At 48.5% G+C, this 17,424-nt stretch overlaps 1 protein-coding gene and 1 non-coding gene across 3 annotated transcripts in view; both read left to right on the forward strand.

Moving 5' to 3' along the window:
- The window catches only part of tapt1b (transmembrane anterior posterior transformation 1b), a 146,902-nt gene that overhangs the window by 100,334 nt on the left and 29,144 nt on the right, over positions 1 to 17,424 (forward strand). For both annotated transcript variants that reach the window (XM_038791563.1, XM_038791564.1), the window contains exon 12: positions 1,333 to 1,409. In XM_038791563.1, coding sequence (XP_038647491.1) covers positions 1,333 to 1,409 — 77 coding nt within the window. The remainder of the gene's footprint in view (positions 1 to 1,332; positions 1,410 to 17,424) is intronic.
- Positions 3,489 to 3,619, forward strand: LOC119964007. Its single transcript, XR_005460248.1, has one exon. It is a non-coding gene; the product is annotated as a small nucleolar RNA SNORA71 (small nucleolar RNA).

Consider the following 17,424-nt stretch of genomic DNA (forward strand, 5'->3'; position numbering starts at 1 on the left):
ACAGGCCATTCGGAGAATTGCCGCTCGCCGTTTCTAACGAGCGAGCGGCAATTCTCCGGCCCGGATGGGCCGAGCGGCCTGCCCAATCCGACGGGTTCGCGCCGGTGCCAACCACACCTGGTCGCTGCCGGTGTGAACAGCGCGCGAACGCTGCGTGTGCGGCCTGTGGGGGCGGGGAGGGAGGATCGAGCTCGGGGGTCTGGCCTGCGATCGGTGCCCAGGGATCGGCGGGCCGGAGTCTCTAAAGGACGGACTCTTTTCCTCCGCCGCCCCGCAAGATCAATCCGCCCGCGGGGAGGACGGCAACCTGCGCATGCGCGGGTGACATCATTTATGCGCCGCCGCTTTAACACGGCGCCAAGGCCCGGCACGAGTAATTGACGCGGCCCTGCTCCAAGCCCCCTGGGGGTGGGAGAATAGGGGGCGAGGAGCGGCCTCCGACGCCAGAGTGAAACACTCCGGTTTTCACTCCGGCGTCGGCACTTAGTCTCCCGATGGGCGATTTTCACCCTGTATCTGCTTATTGGGTTGTTGACTTTGAACCAGTATAGAATATCTTGTAGCAAACTCAAAAAAATAATGAAGAGGAAGTAAGCTCATCAGCTTATTTAAGTGCACCATTTTAAAAATTTACTGTCATTTCTTAAACGCTGTTATTTTTTTCTTTTACTTGTCATATCTCTAAACAAAATACACCAGATACTTTACTCTTAACTGTGGTCAGAATTCTCAGCAAGTGTACACAAGGAATTAATTGTTTCCACATATTCAGTCATTTATTATTGTTTATTGAAACCCTAAACATAATAATAATCTTTATTAGTGTCACAATAATAATCTTTCTTGTTACAAGTAGGCTTACATTAACACTGCAATGAAGGTACTGTGAAAAGCCCCTAGTTGCCACACTCCGATGCCTGTTCGGGTACAGAGAGGGAGAATTCAGAATGTCCAATTCACCTAACAGCATGTCTTTCGGCACTTGTGGGAGGAAACCAGAGCACCCAGAGGAAACCCACGCAGACACGGAGAATGTGCAGACTCCGCACAGACAGTGACCCAATCCAGGAATCAAACGCGCGTCGCCACTGTGAACCAACAGTGTTAACCACTCTGCTACCGTGCCGCCCATGTCCTTACATAACCTTAAAACTTATCATAACCACTTTCCCAAGTTAAAACTGGTTTAATTGCTCACTAAGTTTAGAAGTAATTGTTAACAATAGTTATTCGAGATTTGTTAAACAGGTATATAATATGCAAATCTGAAATTTGTTTCATGAGGATTGCAATTGAATTATTATTTCTGACTCCTTTCTTTTTCATGTGTAGCTATCCCGAGTTATTACAAGCTCTACAAAAATTCAGGGAGCATTGGCTATTGTCAGCCTATTGGTGTTTTACTTCGGGTAAGAAATTAAAATATTTACTGTTTTTAGGGGTTCGACGGACAAGAGTTATTCTGAACACAAATAGGACCTTCAGATAATTATGTATTGTTTGAAAAGTCTAAGTAATTTTAAATACAAGTTCAGTGCATTTTATGTAAAGCAGCAGATTTCTCATTCTAACAAGATATATACCTGTAAAAACACTGGGCTGAATTCTCCATCGGCAGAATCCTCCGTTTCGGCAGCAGTTCACTCATGGACGTGGATTTCCCGATGGCACAGGGGTGTCCACAATGGGAAAAATTGCCGGCTGCCGGGACGGAGAATCCTGCTGCCGGCGAGGGCATGCAGCACCAGAAAATAGGTGCGGCAGGTTGGTGAATCCCACCCATTATTCTTGGTTGAGGATAACAGTGCGTTGTTTTTCACTTCCCACTTCTGATACATACTCCCTGTCTGAAGCATTGTTTCATATCTGACTGGTTACCAACCATACAGACATATCCTCGTCATAATGTTTGATGTTGCCTTATTCTGAACTTCTTTATTTGTATGGTCAGCCCATAACTTCTTACTAGCAACTCCTAAGTAAGTGTTATCTAGTATAGAATGGCAATTATGCTCAAGTGTGGCACAATGTTGTACTGGATGCTCTCATTTTAGTGGAAAATGCCTTGCATTTCAACGCACAAGAGGTAAATTTACTTCACTTGATTTGCTTAACAAACATTGCCACCCTTCGTAACTAAAATGTTAAAATGCTCAGTCTGTTTTTCATTTTACTTTTACCAACAAACACACAAAGTTAAAATATCTTGCTTACGCCATGTGACTATGAATATTGAGGCCGTATGACCAATGATGGTATAATTTACTTATTACTTGCCTAGAATAATAGTCACAGTGGTCTACAGCACAGAAAAGGCCCTTCGACCCATTGCGTCCGTGCTAGTCAAAAACAACTACCTAAGTATTGTAGTCCCATTTTCCAGCATTTGACCCAGAACCTTGTATGCCTTGGCATTGCAAGTACACATCTAATCAATCATGTATGCAATTGCTACATTTGGATTCTTAATTAACTATATGTAGTTAGGGCGGCACGGTGGCGCAGTGGTTAGCACTGCTGCCTCATGGCGCTGAGGACCCGGGTTCGATCCTGGCCCCGGGTCATTGTCCGGGTGGAGTTTCCAAATCTCTCCCCCCCCCCCCCCGTCTGCGTGGGTCTCACCCCACAACCCAAAAAGATGTGTAAGGTAAGGTAGGTGGATTGGCCAAGCTAAATTGCCCCTTAATTGGGGGAAAAAAATAATAATTGGGTACTCTAAATTAAAAAAAACTATATATAGTCACGACGCCCTATGCTGCTCTTGCTCATGGATTTGCTTTGGTTGGCTCCTTGTTCCGCACTGTAACCAATCGCTGTTTGTCGATGTACCATTTGTCAATGTACTCTGTTGATTAATCTTTTTGTCTACTACGTACGTACTGTGTGCGTTCCCTTGGCCGCAGAAAAATACTTTTCACTGTCCTTCGGTACATGTGACAATAAATCAAATCAAATTAATCTATTGGATAATGCAAGTCATGGTTCAAAAGTAGTTTATGCCATTATGGCTCAAATTCTCTTATGTTTTTTATTCGTTCCTGGGATGTGGGTGTCACTGGCAGGCCAGCATTTATTGCCCATCCCTAATTGCCCTTGAAATGAGTGCTAGGCCATTTCAAATGGCATTTAAGAGTCAACCACATTGCTGTGGGTCAGCAGTCATGTAGGCCAGGCGAGGATGGTAGATTTATTATCACGAGATTGGTTTTTACGACCATTCACAATGAATTCATGATTATCATTAGACTTTTAATTCCAGGTGTTTTGATTGAATTTAAATTCCACCATCTGCTGTGGCAGGATTTGAACCTGGATCTCCAGAGCATTACCCTGTGTTTCTGTATTACGAGACCAGTGACAATACCACTATGCCACCATCTTCCCGTAATGTGGAAATGTTGCCTTTGAAAGTAGGGAGAGATATTTTTCTGCCGATTTTTTAAAACATTTTATTTAGTTACTTTTGTTGTCAATATGTCAGTCTTGTACCCTGCATTCGAAAGTGACTTTGGCACTGCACCGTGGCCAGGTCATTGATACTGCAGGAACAGTAACTCAAAGGTTCATTCCCGTGTTTCCTGTGGATGTGGTTTCCAGGGAACCTCGTTACTTTCGGACAGATTGGCCGGTTGTCGTCTCTCTCTCTCTTCCTCCCTCCGGGGCCTGCATGTGGAGAGGGTTCCTGGCTAACCTTTCTTTTTAAATTAAAAGGAAACAAAAATGTCAGTCTTGTACATAGTAAACAACTGGTTCTCTGACTGACAAGTTTGTGATGCTGTAACTTTTTATTTTGTTGAGAGAGAGGAAGAGAAGCTAATCTACTTAAGTAACCTGTTCGTAGCACGTGTTTGTCAATCTCTTATCTTTAAAGAAAATAGGGAAGTGAAGTGGCATCAAGCTGATCCAGATAAAAGTAACTGATGATGTACATCTGGTTACTATAGCTCTTCTCCTTTTGTATCCTGATGAAAGCGCTCTCTGACATCGCCAGAGATTAGTTCCAGACTCTCTCTCAGTAACATAATCAATAAAATTTCATTTATACTCTATAAAGTACTTGAAGCAACCATAGAAACTAATGTATTGCTACAAATATAAATACCAATTTCAAGACAAATCAGCTACAACAGTTGCACAAGATTTTGTTTTGTTTGTTTTTCTTCCTTGCTTTATACTTGCCCAGGTAAAATGCCTTTGTGTATTTCTAAGTTAATGGCATTCCATAAATGTCAGTTGATGTCAATGTTGTTTCGGCACAAAAAGCTTCTTAAGAAGCTTGGCCCTGTCTTTCACCACCTTCTGGAGTGTACAAATGTTGAAGGTCTTAAAAGCTGAGAAGGATTATTCTAATTGAGGAGCAAAATGCAGGTTTGTATTATTAGGGACATGGTAAAAGGGTACTTAGAAAATCATAACATGGTTAGGCAGAGATAGCATAGATTAATGAAAGGGAAATGATCTCGACAAATCTGTGGAGTTTTTTGAGAATGCAACTAGTACACCGGATAAGGGGAAATCAGTGGACAGAGTGTATCTGGATTTTCAAAAGGCATTTGATAAGGTGCCACACAAGAGGTTATTCGACAAAATTGGGTCTTGTGTGAATGAGGGTAATACATTAGTTTAGATTGAGGATTTGTTAATGGAAAGTAAACAAAGAGTAGGGATAAATTAGTCATTTTTGGTTTGGGTTGGCAGATTATCAGGTTACTGCATTGGGGCTCAGCTATATATCTTATTTCTCAATGATGTAGACAAGGGAGCCAAATTTACTATATCTAAGTTTTTGACGTAATGTTTGGTGGGAAAGTAAGCTGTGAGGAGGACAGAAAGAGGCTGGAGGGGGCCAGGTTGATTGAGTGGACAAGAACATGACAGACATTTGAAATATAAGCTTATTCACTTTGGTAGGAATAGAGAAGCAGAATATTTTTAAATTGGTGAGAGACAGGAAAATGTTGATATCAGAGGAACCTTCGTGTCATACTTGTCGAGGGGCGGTAGGGTAGCACAGTGGTTAGCACAGTTGCTTCACAACTCCAAGGTCCCAGATTCGATTCCTGGCTTGGGTCACTGTCTGCGGAGTCTGCACGTTCTCCCCGTGTCTGCGTGGGTTTCCCTGGGCGCTCCGGTTTCCTCCCACAGTCCAAAGATGTGTGGATTAGGTGGATTGGCCATGATAAATTGCCCTTAGTGCCCAGAAAGGTTAGGGCTACTGGATTGTGGGGGGTGGGGGCTTAGGTCGGGTGCTCTTTCCAAGGGCCGGTGCAGACTCGATGGGCCGAATGGCCTCCTGCACTGTAAATTTTATGAGTCTATGATAAAGCTGAATCACAGAGTCAACATACAGGAAAGGATAGCAAATGGTACAAAGGAAATTGACATAATGGCAAGGAAATATTCCCACAATTACCTAGGGTCTTGCTGAGACCATGCCTGGGGTACTGTGTGCAGTTTTGGTTTCCTTACCCAAGGCAAGATGTATGGTTACTCGTGAGAAGTCCAATAAATTAATTCCTAGAATGAGAGGATTGTCCTTTGAGGAGTGATTGAGTAGACTGGGTCTATATTCCTAAAATTTAGAAGAATGAAAGGTAATCTCATTGAAAATTGTAAGATTCTTTAAGGGGTTTGAAAAATGTAAATGCCATGGGGATGTTTCCCCTGGATGGAGAGTCAATAACATGGGTTCATAATCTCAGAATAAAAGGCTGACCATTCAGGACTGAGATGAGGGGCATTCTCTCAGTCGAAGTGTTGTGAATTCTCTCCCTAGAGAGGTGTAGATCCTTGGTCCTAAAGTATATTTAAGACAGTTGGACAGATATTTGAGTATTGAAAGAATTAAGAGATAGTGCAGGAAGTGCCATTTAAATGACGTGTCGACAAGCACAGGTCAAAGTCTGTAATTTCTGGAGGGAGGAGCTCACCTTTTGACTCCCCAAAGCCAGTCCACCATATACAAGGTACAAGTCAGGAGTGCAATAGAATATTCTCCACTTGTTTGGATGACTGCAACTCCAACAACACTCCAAAAAGGCTCCTTGGACAGCACCTTAGAAACTCACTACCTCTATCACCCAGAACGACAAGGACAGCAAATTCATGGGAATACCACAACCAGCAAGATCCCCTCCTTTTTTTGGAATAATATTTCATGAAGGTATATGAACATTTTTATAGCAGTAACATAAACAATGACATCAACATGGTGAAATAAACATTTCACCCCTCTCCCCCCAGCCCAATCTTCACGCGCCTCAACCATACAACAACAATCTGTCCTTCCCTTTGGAATACTGCATCTGCTGTCATTTTAATTTTACCTGAGAAAGTCGACGAACGTCTGCCACCTCCAGGAGAACCCTAACATTGACCCTCTTAAGGCAAACTTTCTTTTCTTGAGACTGAGAAACCCAGCCACGTCACTAACCCAGGTCTCTACACTCGGGGGCTTTGAGTCCCTCCACATTAACAAGATCCGTCTCTGGGCTACCAGCGACGCAAAGGCCAAGACGTCAGCCTCTTTTGCCCCCTGAACTCCGGGATCTTCCGACACTTCAAAGATCGCTACCTCCGGACTCGGCACCACCCGTGTTTTTAGTACCGTGGACATTGCCTTAGCAAAATCCTGCCAAAACCCTCTAAGCTTTGGGCATGCCCAAAACATGTGGACATGATTTGCTGGGCTTCCCGTGCACCTCGCACAGCTGTCCTCCACCCCGAAGAACCTGCTCATCCCAGCCGCTGTCATGTGTGCCCGGTGGACTACTTTAAATTGTATCAGGCTAAGCCTGGCGCATGATGAGGAAGTATTAATCCTGCTTAGGACATCCGCCCATAGCCCCGCCACTATCTCTCCTAGCTTGTCCTCCCACTTTCCCTTAAGCTCCTCCACCGGAGTTTCCTCTGCCTCTGAAATCTCCTGGTAAATATCCGATACCTTCCCCTCTCCCACCCGGGTACTGGAAACTACTCTATCCTGTATGCCCCATGGCGGCAGCAGCAGAAAGGCCGGCACCTGTTTCTTCAGGAAGTCTCGCACCTGCAAATACCCAAAACCGTTCCCTGCTGGCAATTTAAACGTATTCGCCAAAGCTTTCAAGCTGGGAAAGCTCCCGTCTATAAATAGATCCCCCATCCTTCCAATTCCTGCCCCCTGCCAACTCCGGCACTGCCATCTAGCCTACCCGGTACAAACCTGTGGTTATTATAAATTTGGCTCCAAATCTATGCTCCCTCCACTCTGTTATATCTCCTCCATTGCCCCCAGATCCTCAGAGCCGCCACTACCACCGGACTTGTGGCGTATCGGGCAGGCGAGAACGTTACCGTTACCAATGCCCCCAGACTGGTGTCTTTACATGACGCTGGCAAATTCGCCCTGAGAGGGTCGGTACAAGGGTTCTTTAGGCGGTGGCAGCCTTTTCTCGACTTTCTGGCTCAACGATAGGGTACAGGGACAGCAGCAGCAGCAACCCGGGGAGGGAAAAGGGGAGGGAAAAGGGGGGGGGGCCAACAATGACTATGTTTGTTTATTTAATTTTAATATTTTTTAAGTTCTTTTGTTGTTCATTAGGGTTGGGGGGGGTGGGGGGATGTGATACATGCGCCGATACGGTCTGGGGGTGTCACAGTTATTATGGGTTATTGTGTTGCATTTCATTGTTTGTCGTTATGTTTTATATTTTCTGTAAAAAATTCCAATAACAATTATATAAAAAAAAAACAATACAAGAAAGAAAGAAAAAATAGCAAACACCCCGTCGCAACAACAAACCCCCGAATCCCCCCCCCCCCCCCCCGGTTGCTGCTGAGACTGACCACCCTCTACCCCTCCGCCAGGAAATCGAGAAAAGGCTGCCACTGCCGGAAGAACCCTTGTACCGACCCCCTCAGGGCAAACTTAATCTTTTCCAGCCTGTTGAACCCGGCCATGTCATTGATCCAGACCTCCGGGCTCAGGGGCTTCGCGTCCCTCCACTGTAAGAGAATCCTACGCCGGGCTACTAGAGACGCAAAGGCCAGTGTACTGGCCTCTCTCGCCTCCTGCACTCCCAGCTCCGATGCTACCCCAAAGACCGCGAGCCCCCAGCCCGGCTCCACCCTGGAACCAACCACCTTGGACAAAGTCCCCGCCAACCCCTTCCAAAACCCCTCCAAAGCCGGACATGCCAAAAACATGTGGGTGTGGTTCGCTGGGCCTCCCGAACACCACCTGCACCTGTTCCCCCCCCCCCCCCCCCCCCCCGGAAAGAACCGGCTCATCCTGGCCCCAGTCATGTGCGCCCTATGCAGCACCTTCAGCTGAATTAATCTGAGCCGTGCGCAAGAAGAGGACGAGTTCACCCTCCTCAGGGCATCCGCCCACATCCTATCGTCAATCTCTTCCCCTACCTCCTCCTCCCACTTCGCTTTCAGCTCCTCCACCGAGGTCTCCTCCTCTTCCTGCATCATCTGATAAATCGCCGAGATCCTCCCCTCACCGACCCACGTCCCTGAGAGCACCCTATCCTGCACCCCCCTAGGCAGCAGCGGCGGGAACTCCACCACCTGCCGCTTAACAAACGCCCTAATCTGCAGATACCTGAAAGTATTCCCAGGGGGGAGGCCCCACTTCCCCTCCAACTCCTCTAAAGTCGCAAACTTCCCATCGAGGAAAAGGTCCCCCATCCGCCTAATGCCTGCCCTATGCCAACTCAAAAACCCACCATCCATTCTCCCTGGTGCAAACAGGTGATTGCCCCGTATCGGAGCCCACACTGAGGCCTTCACTTCCCCCCTGTGCCGCCTCCACTGCCCCCAAATTTTGAGGGACGCCACCACTACCGGATTCGTGGAATATCTTGCCGGGGGGAGTGGAAGTGGGGCCATCACCAATGCCCCCAAACTCGTACCTACACAGGACGCCACCTCCAGCCTCTCCCATGCGGCACCCTCCCCCTCCATCACCCATCTGCGAATCATTGCCACATTCGCAGCCCAGTAATACCCACACAGGTTGGGCAGCGCCAAACCGCCTGCCTCCCTTCTTCGCTGCAGGAATACCCTCCTCACTCTCTGGGTGTTCCGCGCCCACACGAACCCCAGAATACTCTTATTCACCCTCTTGAAAAAAGCCTTCGGAATCAGTATGGGGAGGTACTCTAAAAGGAGCAAATACCTCTAGCATCCCCCCGCCGGATCCGCGATGTACAACAGTAAATCATCTGCGTACAACGACAACCGGCGCTCCTCCCCTCCCCCGCACAATCCCCCTCCAGTTCTTCGAATCCCTCAACGCCATGGCCAAGGGTTCGATCGCTAATGCGAAGAGCAGGGAAGACATGGGGCACCCCTGCCTCTCCGCCCCCCGGGAAAGACGAAGGTCCTCCGACCTCCTCCCATTCGTCACCACACTCCACCGGGGAGCTATACAGCAGCTCACCCAGCTAATGAATCCCTCACCAAACCCAAACCTCCTCAGCACTTCCCACAGGTAGCTCCACTCCGCCCTGTCAAAAGCTTTCTCCGCATCCATCAATGCTACTATTTCCGCCTCCCCAGCCGCCGACGCCATCATCATAACATTAAGAAGTCGCCGCACATTGACATTCAGCTGCCTCCCCTTCACAAACCCCGTTTGGTCCTCATGGATAACCATCGGGACCACATCTTCCACCCTTCTGGACAGTACCTTTGACAACAACTTTGCATCCACGTTGAGGAGCGAAATCGGCCTGTAAGACCCACACTGGAGGGGATCCTTATCCCGCTTCAGGATCAGTGAAATTATTGCTCTAGACATCGTCGGGGGGGCAGAGCCCCCCCCTTCCCTCGCCTCATTCAGGGTCCTCACAAGCAGAGGGCCCAGCAGATCTGAAAACTTCTTGTAAAACTCCACCGGGAACCCGTCAAGTCCTGGTGCTTTCCCTATCTGCATGCTCCCCAGCGCCTCCATCAGCTCCTCCAACTCGATTGGGGCCCCCAGACCCTCCACCCGCTCATCCTCTACTCTAGAGAACTCCAGCCTATCCAGAAAGCGATCCATCCCGCCCACCTCCCTAGGGGGCACCGCCCGGTACAGCCCCTCGTAAAAGGATCTGAACACCCCATTAATGTCCCTGCCACCCCGCACCAGGTTCCCTCCTGCATCTGTGACTCCCCCATCTCTCTCGCTGCCACCCACGTCCGGAGCTGGTGGGCCAGCATCCGACTTGCCTTCTCCCCATACTCGTATACCGCCCCTGCGCCCTCCTCCACTGCGCCTCCACCTTCCGGGTGGTCAGTATATCAAACTCCGCTTGGAGACTGCGACGCTTCCTCAAAAGCCCCTCCTCCGGGTCATCTGCATACCTCCTGTCCACCCTTACCATTTCTTCCACCCTTACCATTTCTTCCACCAGCCTCTCCCTCTCAACCCTCTCCCTCCTCTCCCTGTGCGCCCGAATGGATGTCAGCTCCCCTCTAACCACTGCCTTCAACGCTTCCCAAACCACCCCAACTTGCACCTCCCCGTTATCGTTGGCTTCCAAATACCCCTCTATACCCCGACGGACCCGCCCACATACTTCCTCCTCTGCCAGAAGCCCCACATCTAACCTCCACAGCGGGCGCTGATCCTTCCCCAGCTCCAGGTCCACCAAATGCGGAGCATGGTCAGATATGGCTATCGCCGAATACTCCGCCCCCACCACTCTCGGGATTAGGGCCCTTCTGAGAACAAAAAAGTAAATCCGGGAATAAGCCTTGTGGACATGGGAGAAAAAGGAGAACTCCCTACCCCCCCGGCTTCAAAAACCTCCAAGGTTCTACCCCTCCCATCTGATCCATGAACCCCCTCAGCACCGAGGCCCTGCCAGCCTCTTGCCCGTCCTAGACTTCGAACGATCCAGAGCCGGATCCAACACTGTATAAAGTCCCCTCCCAAGATCAAACCCCCCGTCTCCAGGTCCGGGATCCGGCTCAACATTCGCCGCATGAAGCCCACATCGTCCCAGTTGGGGGCGTACACATTGACCAGAACCACCCGCTCCCCCTGGAGTCTACCACTCACCATTACGTATCTACCTGCACTGTCTGCCACCACATTCGACGCAACAAACGACAAGCTCTTGCCAACTAAGATCGCCACCCCTAGATTCTTCGCTTCAAGCCCTGAGTGAAACACCTGCCCCACCCAGCCTTTTCTCAGCCTCACCTGATCGCCACCTTAAGGTGCATCTCCTGGAGCATAGCTACATCCGCTCCCAGCCCCTTCAGGTGTGCCAAGACCCAGGACCGCTTCACCGGTCCATTCAACCCCCTCACGTTCCATGTGACCAGCCGAATCTGGGGGGGGGTCTTCCCCCTCCCTCTGCGCCGGTCAGCCATAGCTCTCCCTCGGATCACCACATGCCCAGACAACCCCCCAGGCCCGTTCCCCACGGTGGCAGACCCCCCCCCCCCCAGCCTCCCCCTTCACCAGCCGTTTCCCTACGGCCTCTGCAGCAGCAACCCGCTACCCCTCCCCCTACTTCCCCCCCCCCCCCCATTCCCCCCAACCCCCAAGCTAGGGCCCCCCCGAACTGAGTAACCCCTACCATTGTACTTCTGTAAGTCAGCCGACTCCTGCTGACCCCGGCTGCTCCCGCCATCCCGACGACACCCCCCCCCCCCCCCCCCGATGCAACACAACCACCAATCCCCCTTCCCAGTGCCGGCTCCGCCCCCTCCTCCTCCAGCGCGGGAAGAAACCCCACGCTTCCATCCCAAGCCCCGCCCCCCCCAACCCGACACGCGGGAAAAAGACGGGCACCTGACCCAGCGGGACCGCGAACAGCTCCCCAACCCTCCACCAGTGAAAAAACTAAAAAGCACCCCAATAAATAAATAACAGCCCCAAAAAGCGAAAAAGCAGAACAGCGAAAAGGCAACATCAAACACAGCCGGTAAAAACGAAAGTATACCAAGGAGGGCAGAGCCTCCGGTCTATGTGCATCATTCCCCAGCCCCCCAATCCTCAGTTCGAGTCCAACTTCTCTGCCTGGACAAAGGCCCAGGCCTCCTCCGGAGAGTCAAAGTAGAGCTGCCGGTCCTTGTAAGTGACCCAGAGGCGAGCCGGCTGTAACAGGCCAAACTTTACCCCCTTCCTGTGAAGCACTCCCTTTGCCCGATTGAAACCAGCCCTTCTCTTCGCCACCTCCGCGCTCCAGTCTTGATAGATCCTGATCTCTGCATTCTCCCACTTGCTGCTCCTTTCCTTCTTCGCCCATCTCAGCACACACTCACGGTTAACAAAGTTGTGAAAACGGACCAGCACCGCCCTAGACGGCTCGTTCGGCCTGGGCTTCCTCAACAGCACTCGATGGGCTCCCTCCAGCTCCAAGGGTCCTTGGGACAACCTCGCGCCCATTAACGATCCAGATGCCTCGCTATTTCTTCCTTGATGATAGATTCCAGCATCTTCCCTACTACCGAAGTTAAGCTCACTGACCTATAATTACCCGCTTTCTGCCTAGCTCCTTTTTTAAACAGCGGTGTCACGTTTGCTAATTTCCAATCCACTGGGACCACCCCAGAGTCTAGTGAATGTTTGTAAATTATCATTAGTGCATTTGCAATTTCCCTAGCCATCTCTTTTAGCACGCTGGGATGCATTCCATCAGGGCCAGGAGACTTGTCTACCTTTAGCCCCATTAGCTTGCCTATCACTATCTCCTTAGTGATAATCATCTCAAGGTCCTCACCCGTCACTGATATGTTATTTGTGTCTTCCACTGTGAAGACTGACCCCAAAAAACCTGTTCAGTTCCTCAGCCATTTTCTCAGCTCCCATTATTAAGTCTCCCTTCTCATCCTCTAAAGGACCAATATTTTCCTTAGCCACTCTTTTTTTTGTTTTATATATTTGTGGAAACTTTTACTATCTGTTTTTATATTCTGAGCAAGTTTACTCTCATAATCTATTTTACTCTTCTTTATAGCTTTTTTAGTAGCTTTCTGTTGCCCCCTAAAGATTCCCCTGTCCTCTAGTCTCCCACTAATCTTTGCCACTTTGTATGCTTTTTCCTTCAATTTGATACTGTCCCTTATTTCCTAAGATATCCACGGTCGATTTTCCCTCTTTCTACCATCCTTCCTTTTTGTTGGTATAAACCTTTGCTGAGCACTGTGATAAATTGCTTGGAAGATTCTCCACTGTTCCTCAACTGTTTCACCTTAAAGTCTTTGCTCCCAGTCTACCTTAGCTAGTTCTTCTCTCATCCCATTGTAATCTCCTTTGTTTAAGCACAAAACACTAGTGTTTGATTTTACCTTCTCACCCTCCATCTGTATTTTAAATTCCACCATATTGTGATCACTCCTTCCTGGAGGATCCCTAACTATGAGATTATTAATCAATCCTGTCTCATTACACAGGACCAGATCTAGGACCGCTTGTGCCCTCGTAGGCTCCATTACATATTGTTCTAGGAAACTATCGCGGATACATTCTATAAACTTCTCCTCGAGGCTGCCTTGACCGACCTGGTTAAACCAATCAACATGTAGATTAAAATCCCCCATGATAACTGCTGTACCATTTCTGCATGCATCAGTTAGTTCTTTGTTTATTGCCTGCCCCACCATAATGTTACTATTTGGTGGCCTATAGACTACTCCTATCAGTGGCTTTTTCGCCTTACTATTCCTAATTTCCATCCAAATGGATTCAACCTTATCCTCCCAGCACCGATGTCATCCCTTACTATTGCCCGGATGTCATCCTTAAATAACAGAGCTACACCACCTCACTTACCATCCACTCTGTCCTTCCGAATAGTTTAATACCCTCGGATATTTAACTCCCAGTTGTGACCATCCTTTAACCATGTTTCAGTAATGGCCACTAAATCATAGTCATTCACGATGATTTGCACCATCAACTCATTTACCTTATTCCGAATACTACGAGCATTCAGGTAAAGTGCACTTATGTTGGCTTTTATACCTCTGTTTTGAATCTCTACATTTCCAAAAAACGAAAGAAAAAATAAATAAATAAATTGGACAATGAAAAGAAAAACTACTGACCAGTCACTTACCAGGGTTAAAAAGCACCTCCTCCCCACCCAGCTTTGAATTCCCACCTAGCTTCAAATTCCCAAACTCATTCTTTGCTGTGTTTCATTCTTTGTTGTGTCTTCTCTGGCTCACTGGGAGAGAGTTACGAGTTGCTCTTTTAAATTGGCCTGAGTTGACACCCCTCACCTGCTTTTAGATCAAAGTAGATTAAGGTGACTGACACTTAACTGCCAACCAGTTATGTGAGTGGGTGGGGCAGCCCTTGTTAACCTTTGCTGCACAATTTAAACTCCTGAAATTTAAAAGGGAACAGTCTTACCAATTGAATTTAATTCAATTCTCACCTAGCTTCAAATTTCCAAACTCACTCTTTGCTGTGTCTCACTCTGGCTGTGTCTTCTCTGGCTCACTGGGAGAACTCGCTGGGAGTGAGACTCACAAGTTGCTCTGCTGCACCCAATACGGGGCATGATCCAACACTGCAATTGCCGAGTACTCAGTATCCACCACCTTCAGTATTAGCGCTCTGCTCAGAACAAAAAAGTCGATGCGAGAGTATACCTTGTGGACATGTGAAAAAAAGGAAAACTCCTTTGTCTTCCTGCGAACCTCCCATGGGTCTGCTCTCCCCATCTGTTCCATAAAACCCTTCAATTGCTTTGCTGCAGCTGGCCTCCTCCCTGCCCTTGATTTTGACCGGTCCCATTCCGGATCAATGACTGTGTTGAAGTCGTCTCCCATGATCAGGTTATGTGACTCTAAGTCTGGGATCTTACCTAACACCCGCCTTATAAATTCCACGTCGTCCCAATTCAGAGCATATATGTTCACAAGTGCCACTCGCACCCCTCCAGCTTCTCACTCACCATTATGTACCTACTCCCCTTGTCTGACACGATTCTCCCTGCCTCGAATGCCACTCGTTTGCTTATCAAGATCGCTACTCCCCTGGTCTTTGAGTCCAGTTCTGAGTGGAACACTTGGCTAACCCACCCCTTCCTCAATCTCGTCTGGTCTGTAACCTTTAGGTGTGTCTCTTGTAGCATTGCCACGCCCACCTTGAGTTCCCTCAAATGCACTCTCACGCGAGCCCTCTTGACTGGCCCATTCAGCACTCATGTTCCATGTGATCAGCCTGGACGGGGGGGGGGGGGGGGGGGGGCTTCCAACCCCCCTACCCTGCCGACTAGCCATCACCCTTTTTAGGCCAGCCTCGAGCTCGCGCCCTCCGCTTCCTCGAGTCCCCACTTGGGCTGTCGCCGTTCTCCCCCCCCCAACAACAGCGCTAGCAACCCAATCCCCCAATTCAAGCTCCAGATTAACACCTGCTCACCTCCCACCGCACTTCTGAGAGTCAGCTGACCCATGCTGTCTCGATAGCTCCAGCCCCTAGCACCAAGCAGTCTATCTCCCTATTGTACTCTCCTATCTTCCCCCCCATGAATAAACATTTTAATAGCATCACATTCCCCAGTAAACAAACAACAGAAAAAACAGTGAAGAAACAGTCACTTTAGAAAAATAGTCACCCAAAAACCAGAACTAAATTCAAAGCCCAACCCCCCTCCTAACAAGGTCCCTGCAAGACAGATCAACCTTTAACCATCCACACAGCCCATTATTTCACATACAGCTACTTAAATTTATACAATCCAGCACCAAAAATCGCTGCCACAGTACTTCCCCAAGGCTTAAGTGTCTTTTAATTCGCCTCCAGCTTAATTTCTTTAATAAAGGTCCATATGTCGTCAGGCGTCTCAAAGTAGAAGTCCCATTCCTCATGTGTGACCCACAGACGGGCTGGATACAGCATCCTGAACTTCACCCCCTTCTTAAAGAGGGTCATTTTTGCCCGATTGAACCCAGCTCGCCTCTTGGCCAAATCCGCTTCCAGGTCCTGATAGATGCGCAACTCAAAGTTTTCCCACTTGCTGTTCCGTTCTTTCTTGGCCCACCACAAAACGTGTTCCTTGTCCATGAAACGGTGAAAACGTACTACCATGGCCCTCGGCGGCTCGTTCGCTCTGGGCTTCCTCACGAGAGCTCTGTGCGCTCTGTCCAATTCCAGGGGCCGAGGGAACGCCCCAGCCCCCATCAACTTCTCCAATGTGTCCATCACATAGGCCTTCGCATGCAATACCGCACTGCCTTCAGAGAGGCCAACAATTATGAGATTCTGCCTCCTGGACCTATTCTCCAGGTCCTCCAGCTTCTCCTGCATTCTTTTCTGGCGGTCGTTCATCATCCCCACCTTGCTTTCCAGCACGGTTATATACTCCTCGTGCTTGGACAACTTTTGTTCGACTTCCTGGATCGCTCTCCCATGGGTTTCCTGATTCTGAACCACTTGATCAATCGAAGTCTTAATCGGGTCCAGCATGTCCTTCTTTAGCTTGGCGAAGCAATCCTCGAAAGACTTCACCAGCCGCTCCGTCGACCACGGCCCTTGCTCTCCGCCATGCTGTCCTGTGTTACCAGCTCTGCTTGCGTCTCCCATATAGGACTTTGTCTTCTCACACGGCCACTTCTGGTCCAGTTCACCGGAGGGGGATTTCTCCTTACTGTCTCACTCTTCACTGATTTATCCCATAAAAATCTGGGAAAAAACGGGGGGGGGGGGGGGGGGGGAAGGTCCAAAAGTCCGTTACAGGCGGGAGCTATCAAATGTGCGATCTACTCCTCCATGGTTGCCACCGGAAGTCCCGTAAGTTTACTCCTAAGCCACACACCATCCTGATTTGTAACTATATTCTAATTTCTTCAGTGTCGCTGGGTCACGGTCCTGGAACTCCCTTCCTGATAGCACTGTGGTGTACCTACACTACATGTCCTCCAGTAGTTCAAGAAGGAAGCTCACCACTACTTTCTCAAGGGCAATTGGGGATGAGTAATAAATGCTGGCCTTGCCAGTGATGCCTGCATATCTTGAGCAAATAAATAAAAAGGCCGAGTTGAATAGAAAATCGATCATCATCTTATTGAATGGCTTGGATGGAGAAATGGCCTAGTCCTGCACATATTTCTTCTTTGTGTTAGATGGCATGGCGTTCTAATCTGGAAGCTGATTTCTAAATGATCACATAACTGATCCCATTTAAAAAGTAGGATTGGTTTGTCACCAAGCCTGAATTTCATTTGCCTTTCTAGTCAAAATGAGCTTTTGCGAGAGTAGTTTTCTGAAGAAAAAAAAAAATGTTTTAAAGGTTCAAACAGAGAGGAAACATCAGACTACTTAGGATAAAATTTAGATTCCAAATAGCAGTTAAATGAGGTGTATCAAACTTAATTGCTCTCTATAACATTAAGAAAGAAGTTACTGGGTCACAGAAAACTGCTGCTGCCACGTATATTTGTAACAGGTTAAATGTTTGTTGAAATCAACCGACAGTTTCCGAGTTC

The sequence above is a fragment of the Scyliorhinus canicula genome, chromosome 3, assembly GCF_902713615.1.
Source record: "Scyliorhinus canicula chromosome 3, sScyCan1.1, whole genome shotgun sequence".
In the NCBI taxonomy this organism is placed as follows: Eukaryota; Metazoa; Chordata; class Chondrichthyes; order Carcharhiniformes; family Scyliorhinidae; genus Scyliorhinus; species Scyliorhinus canicula.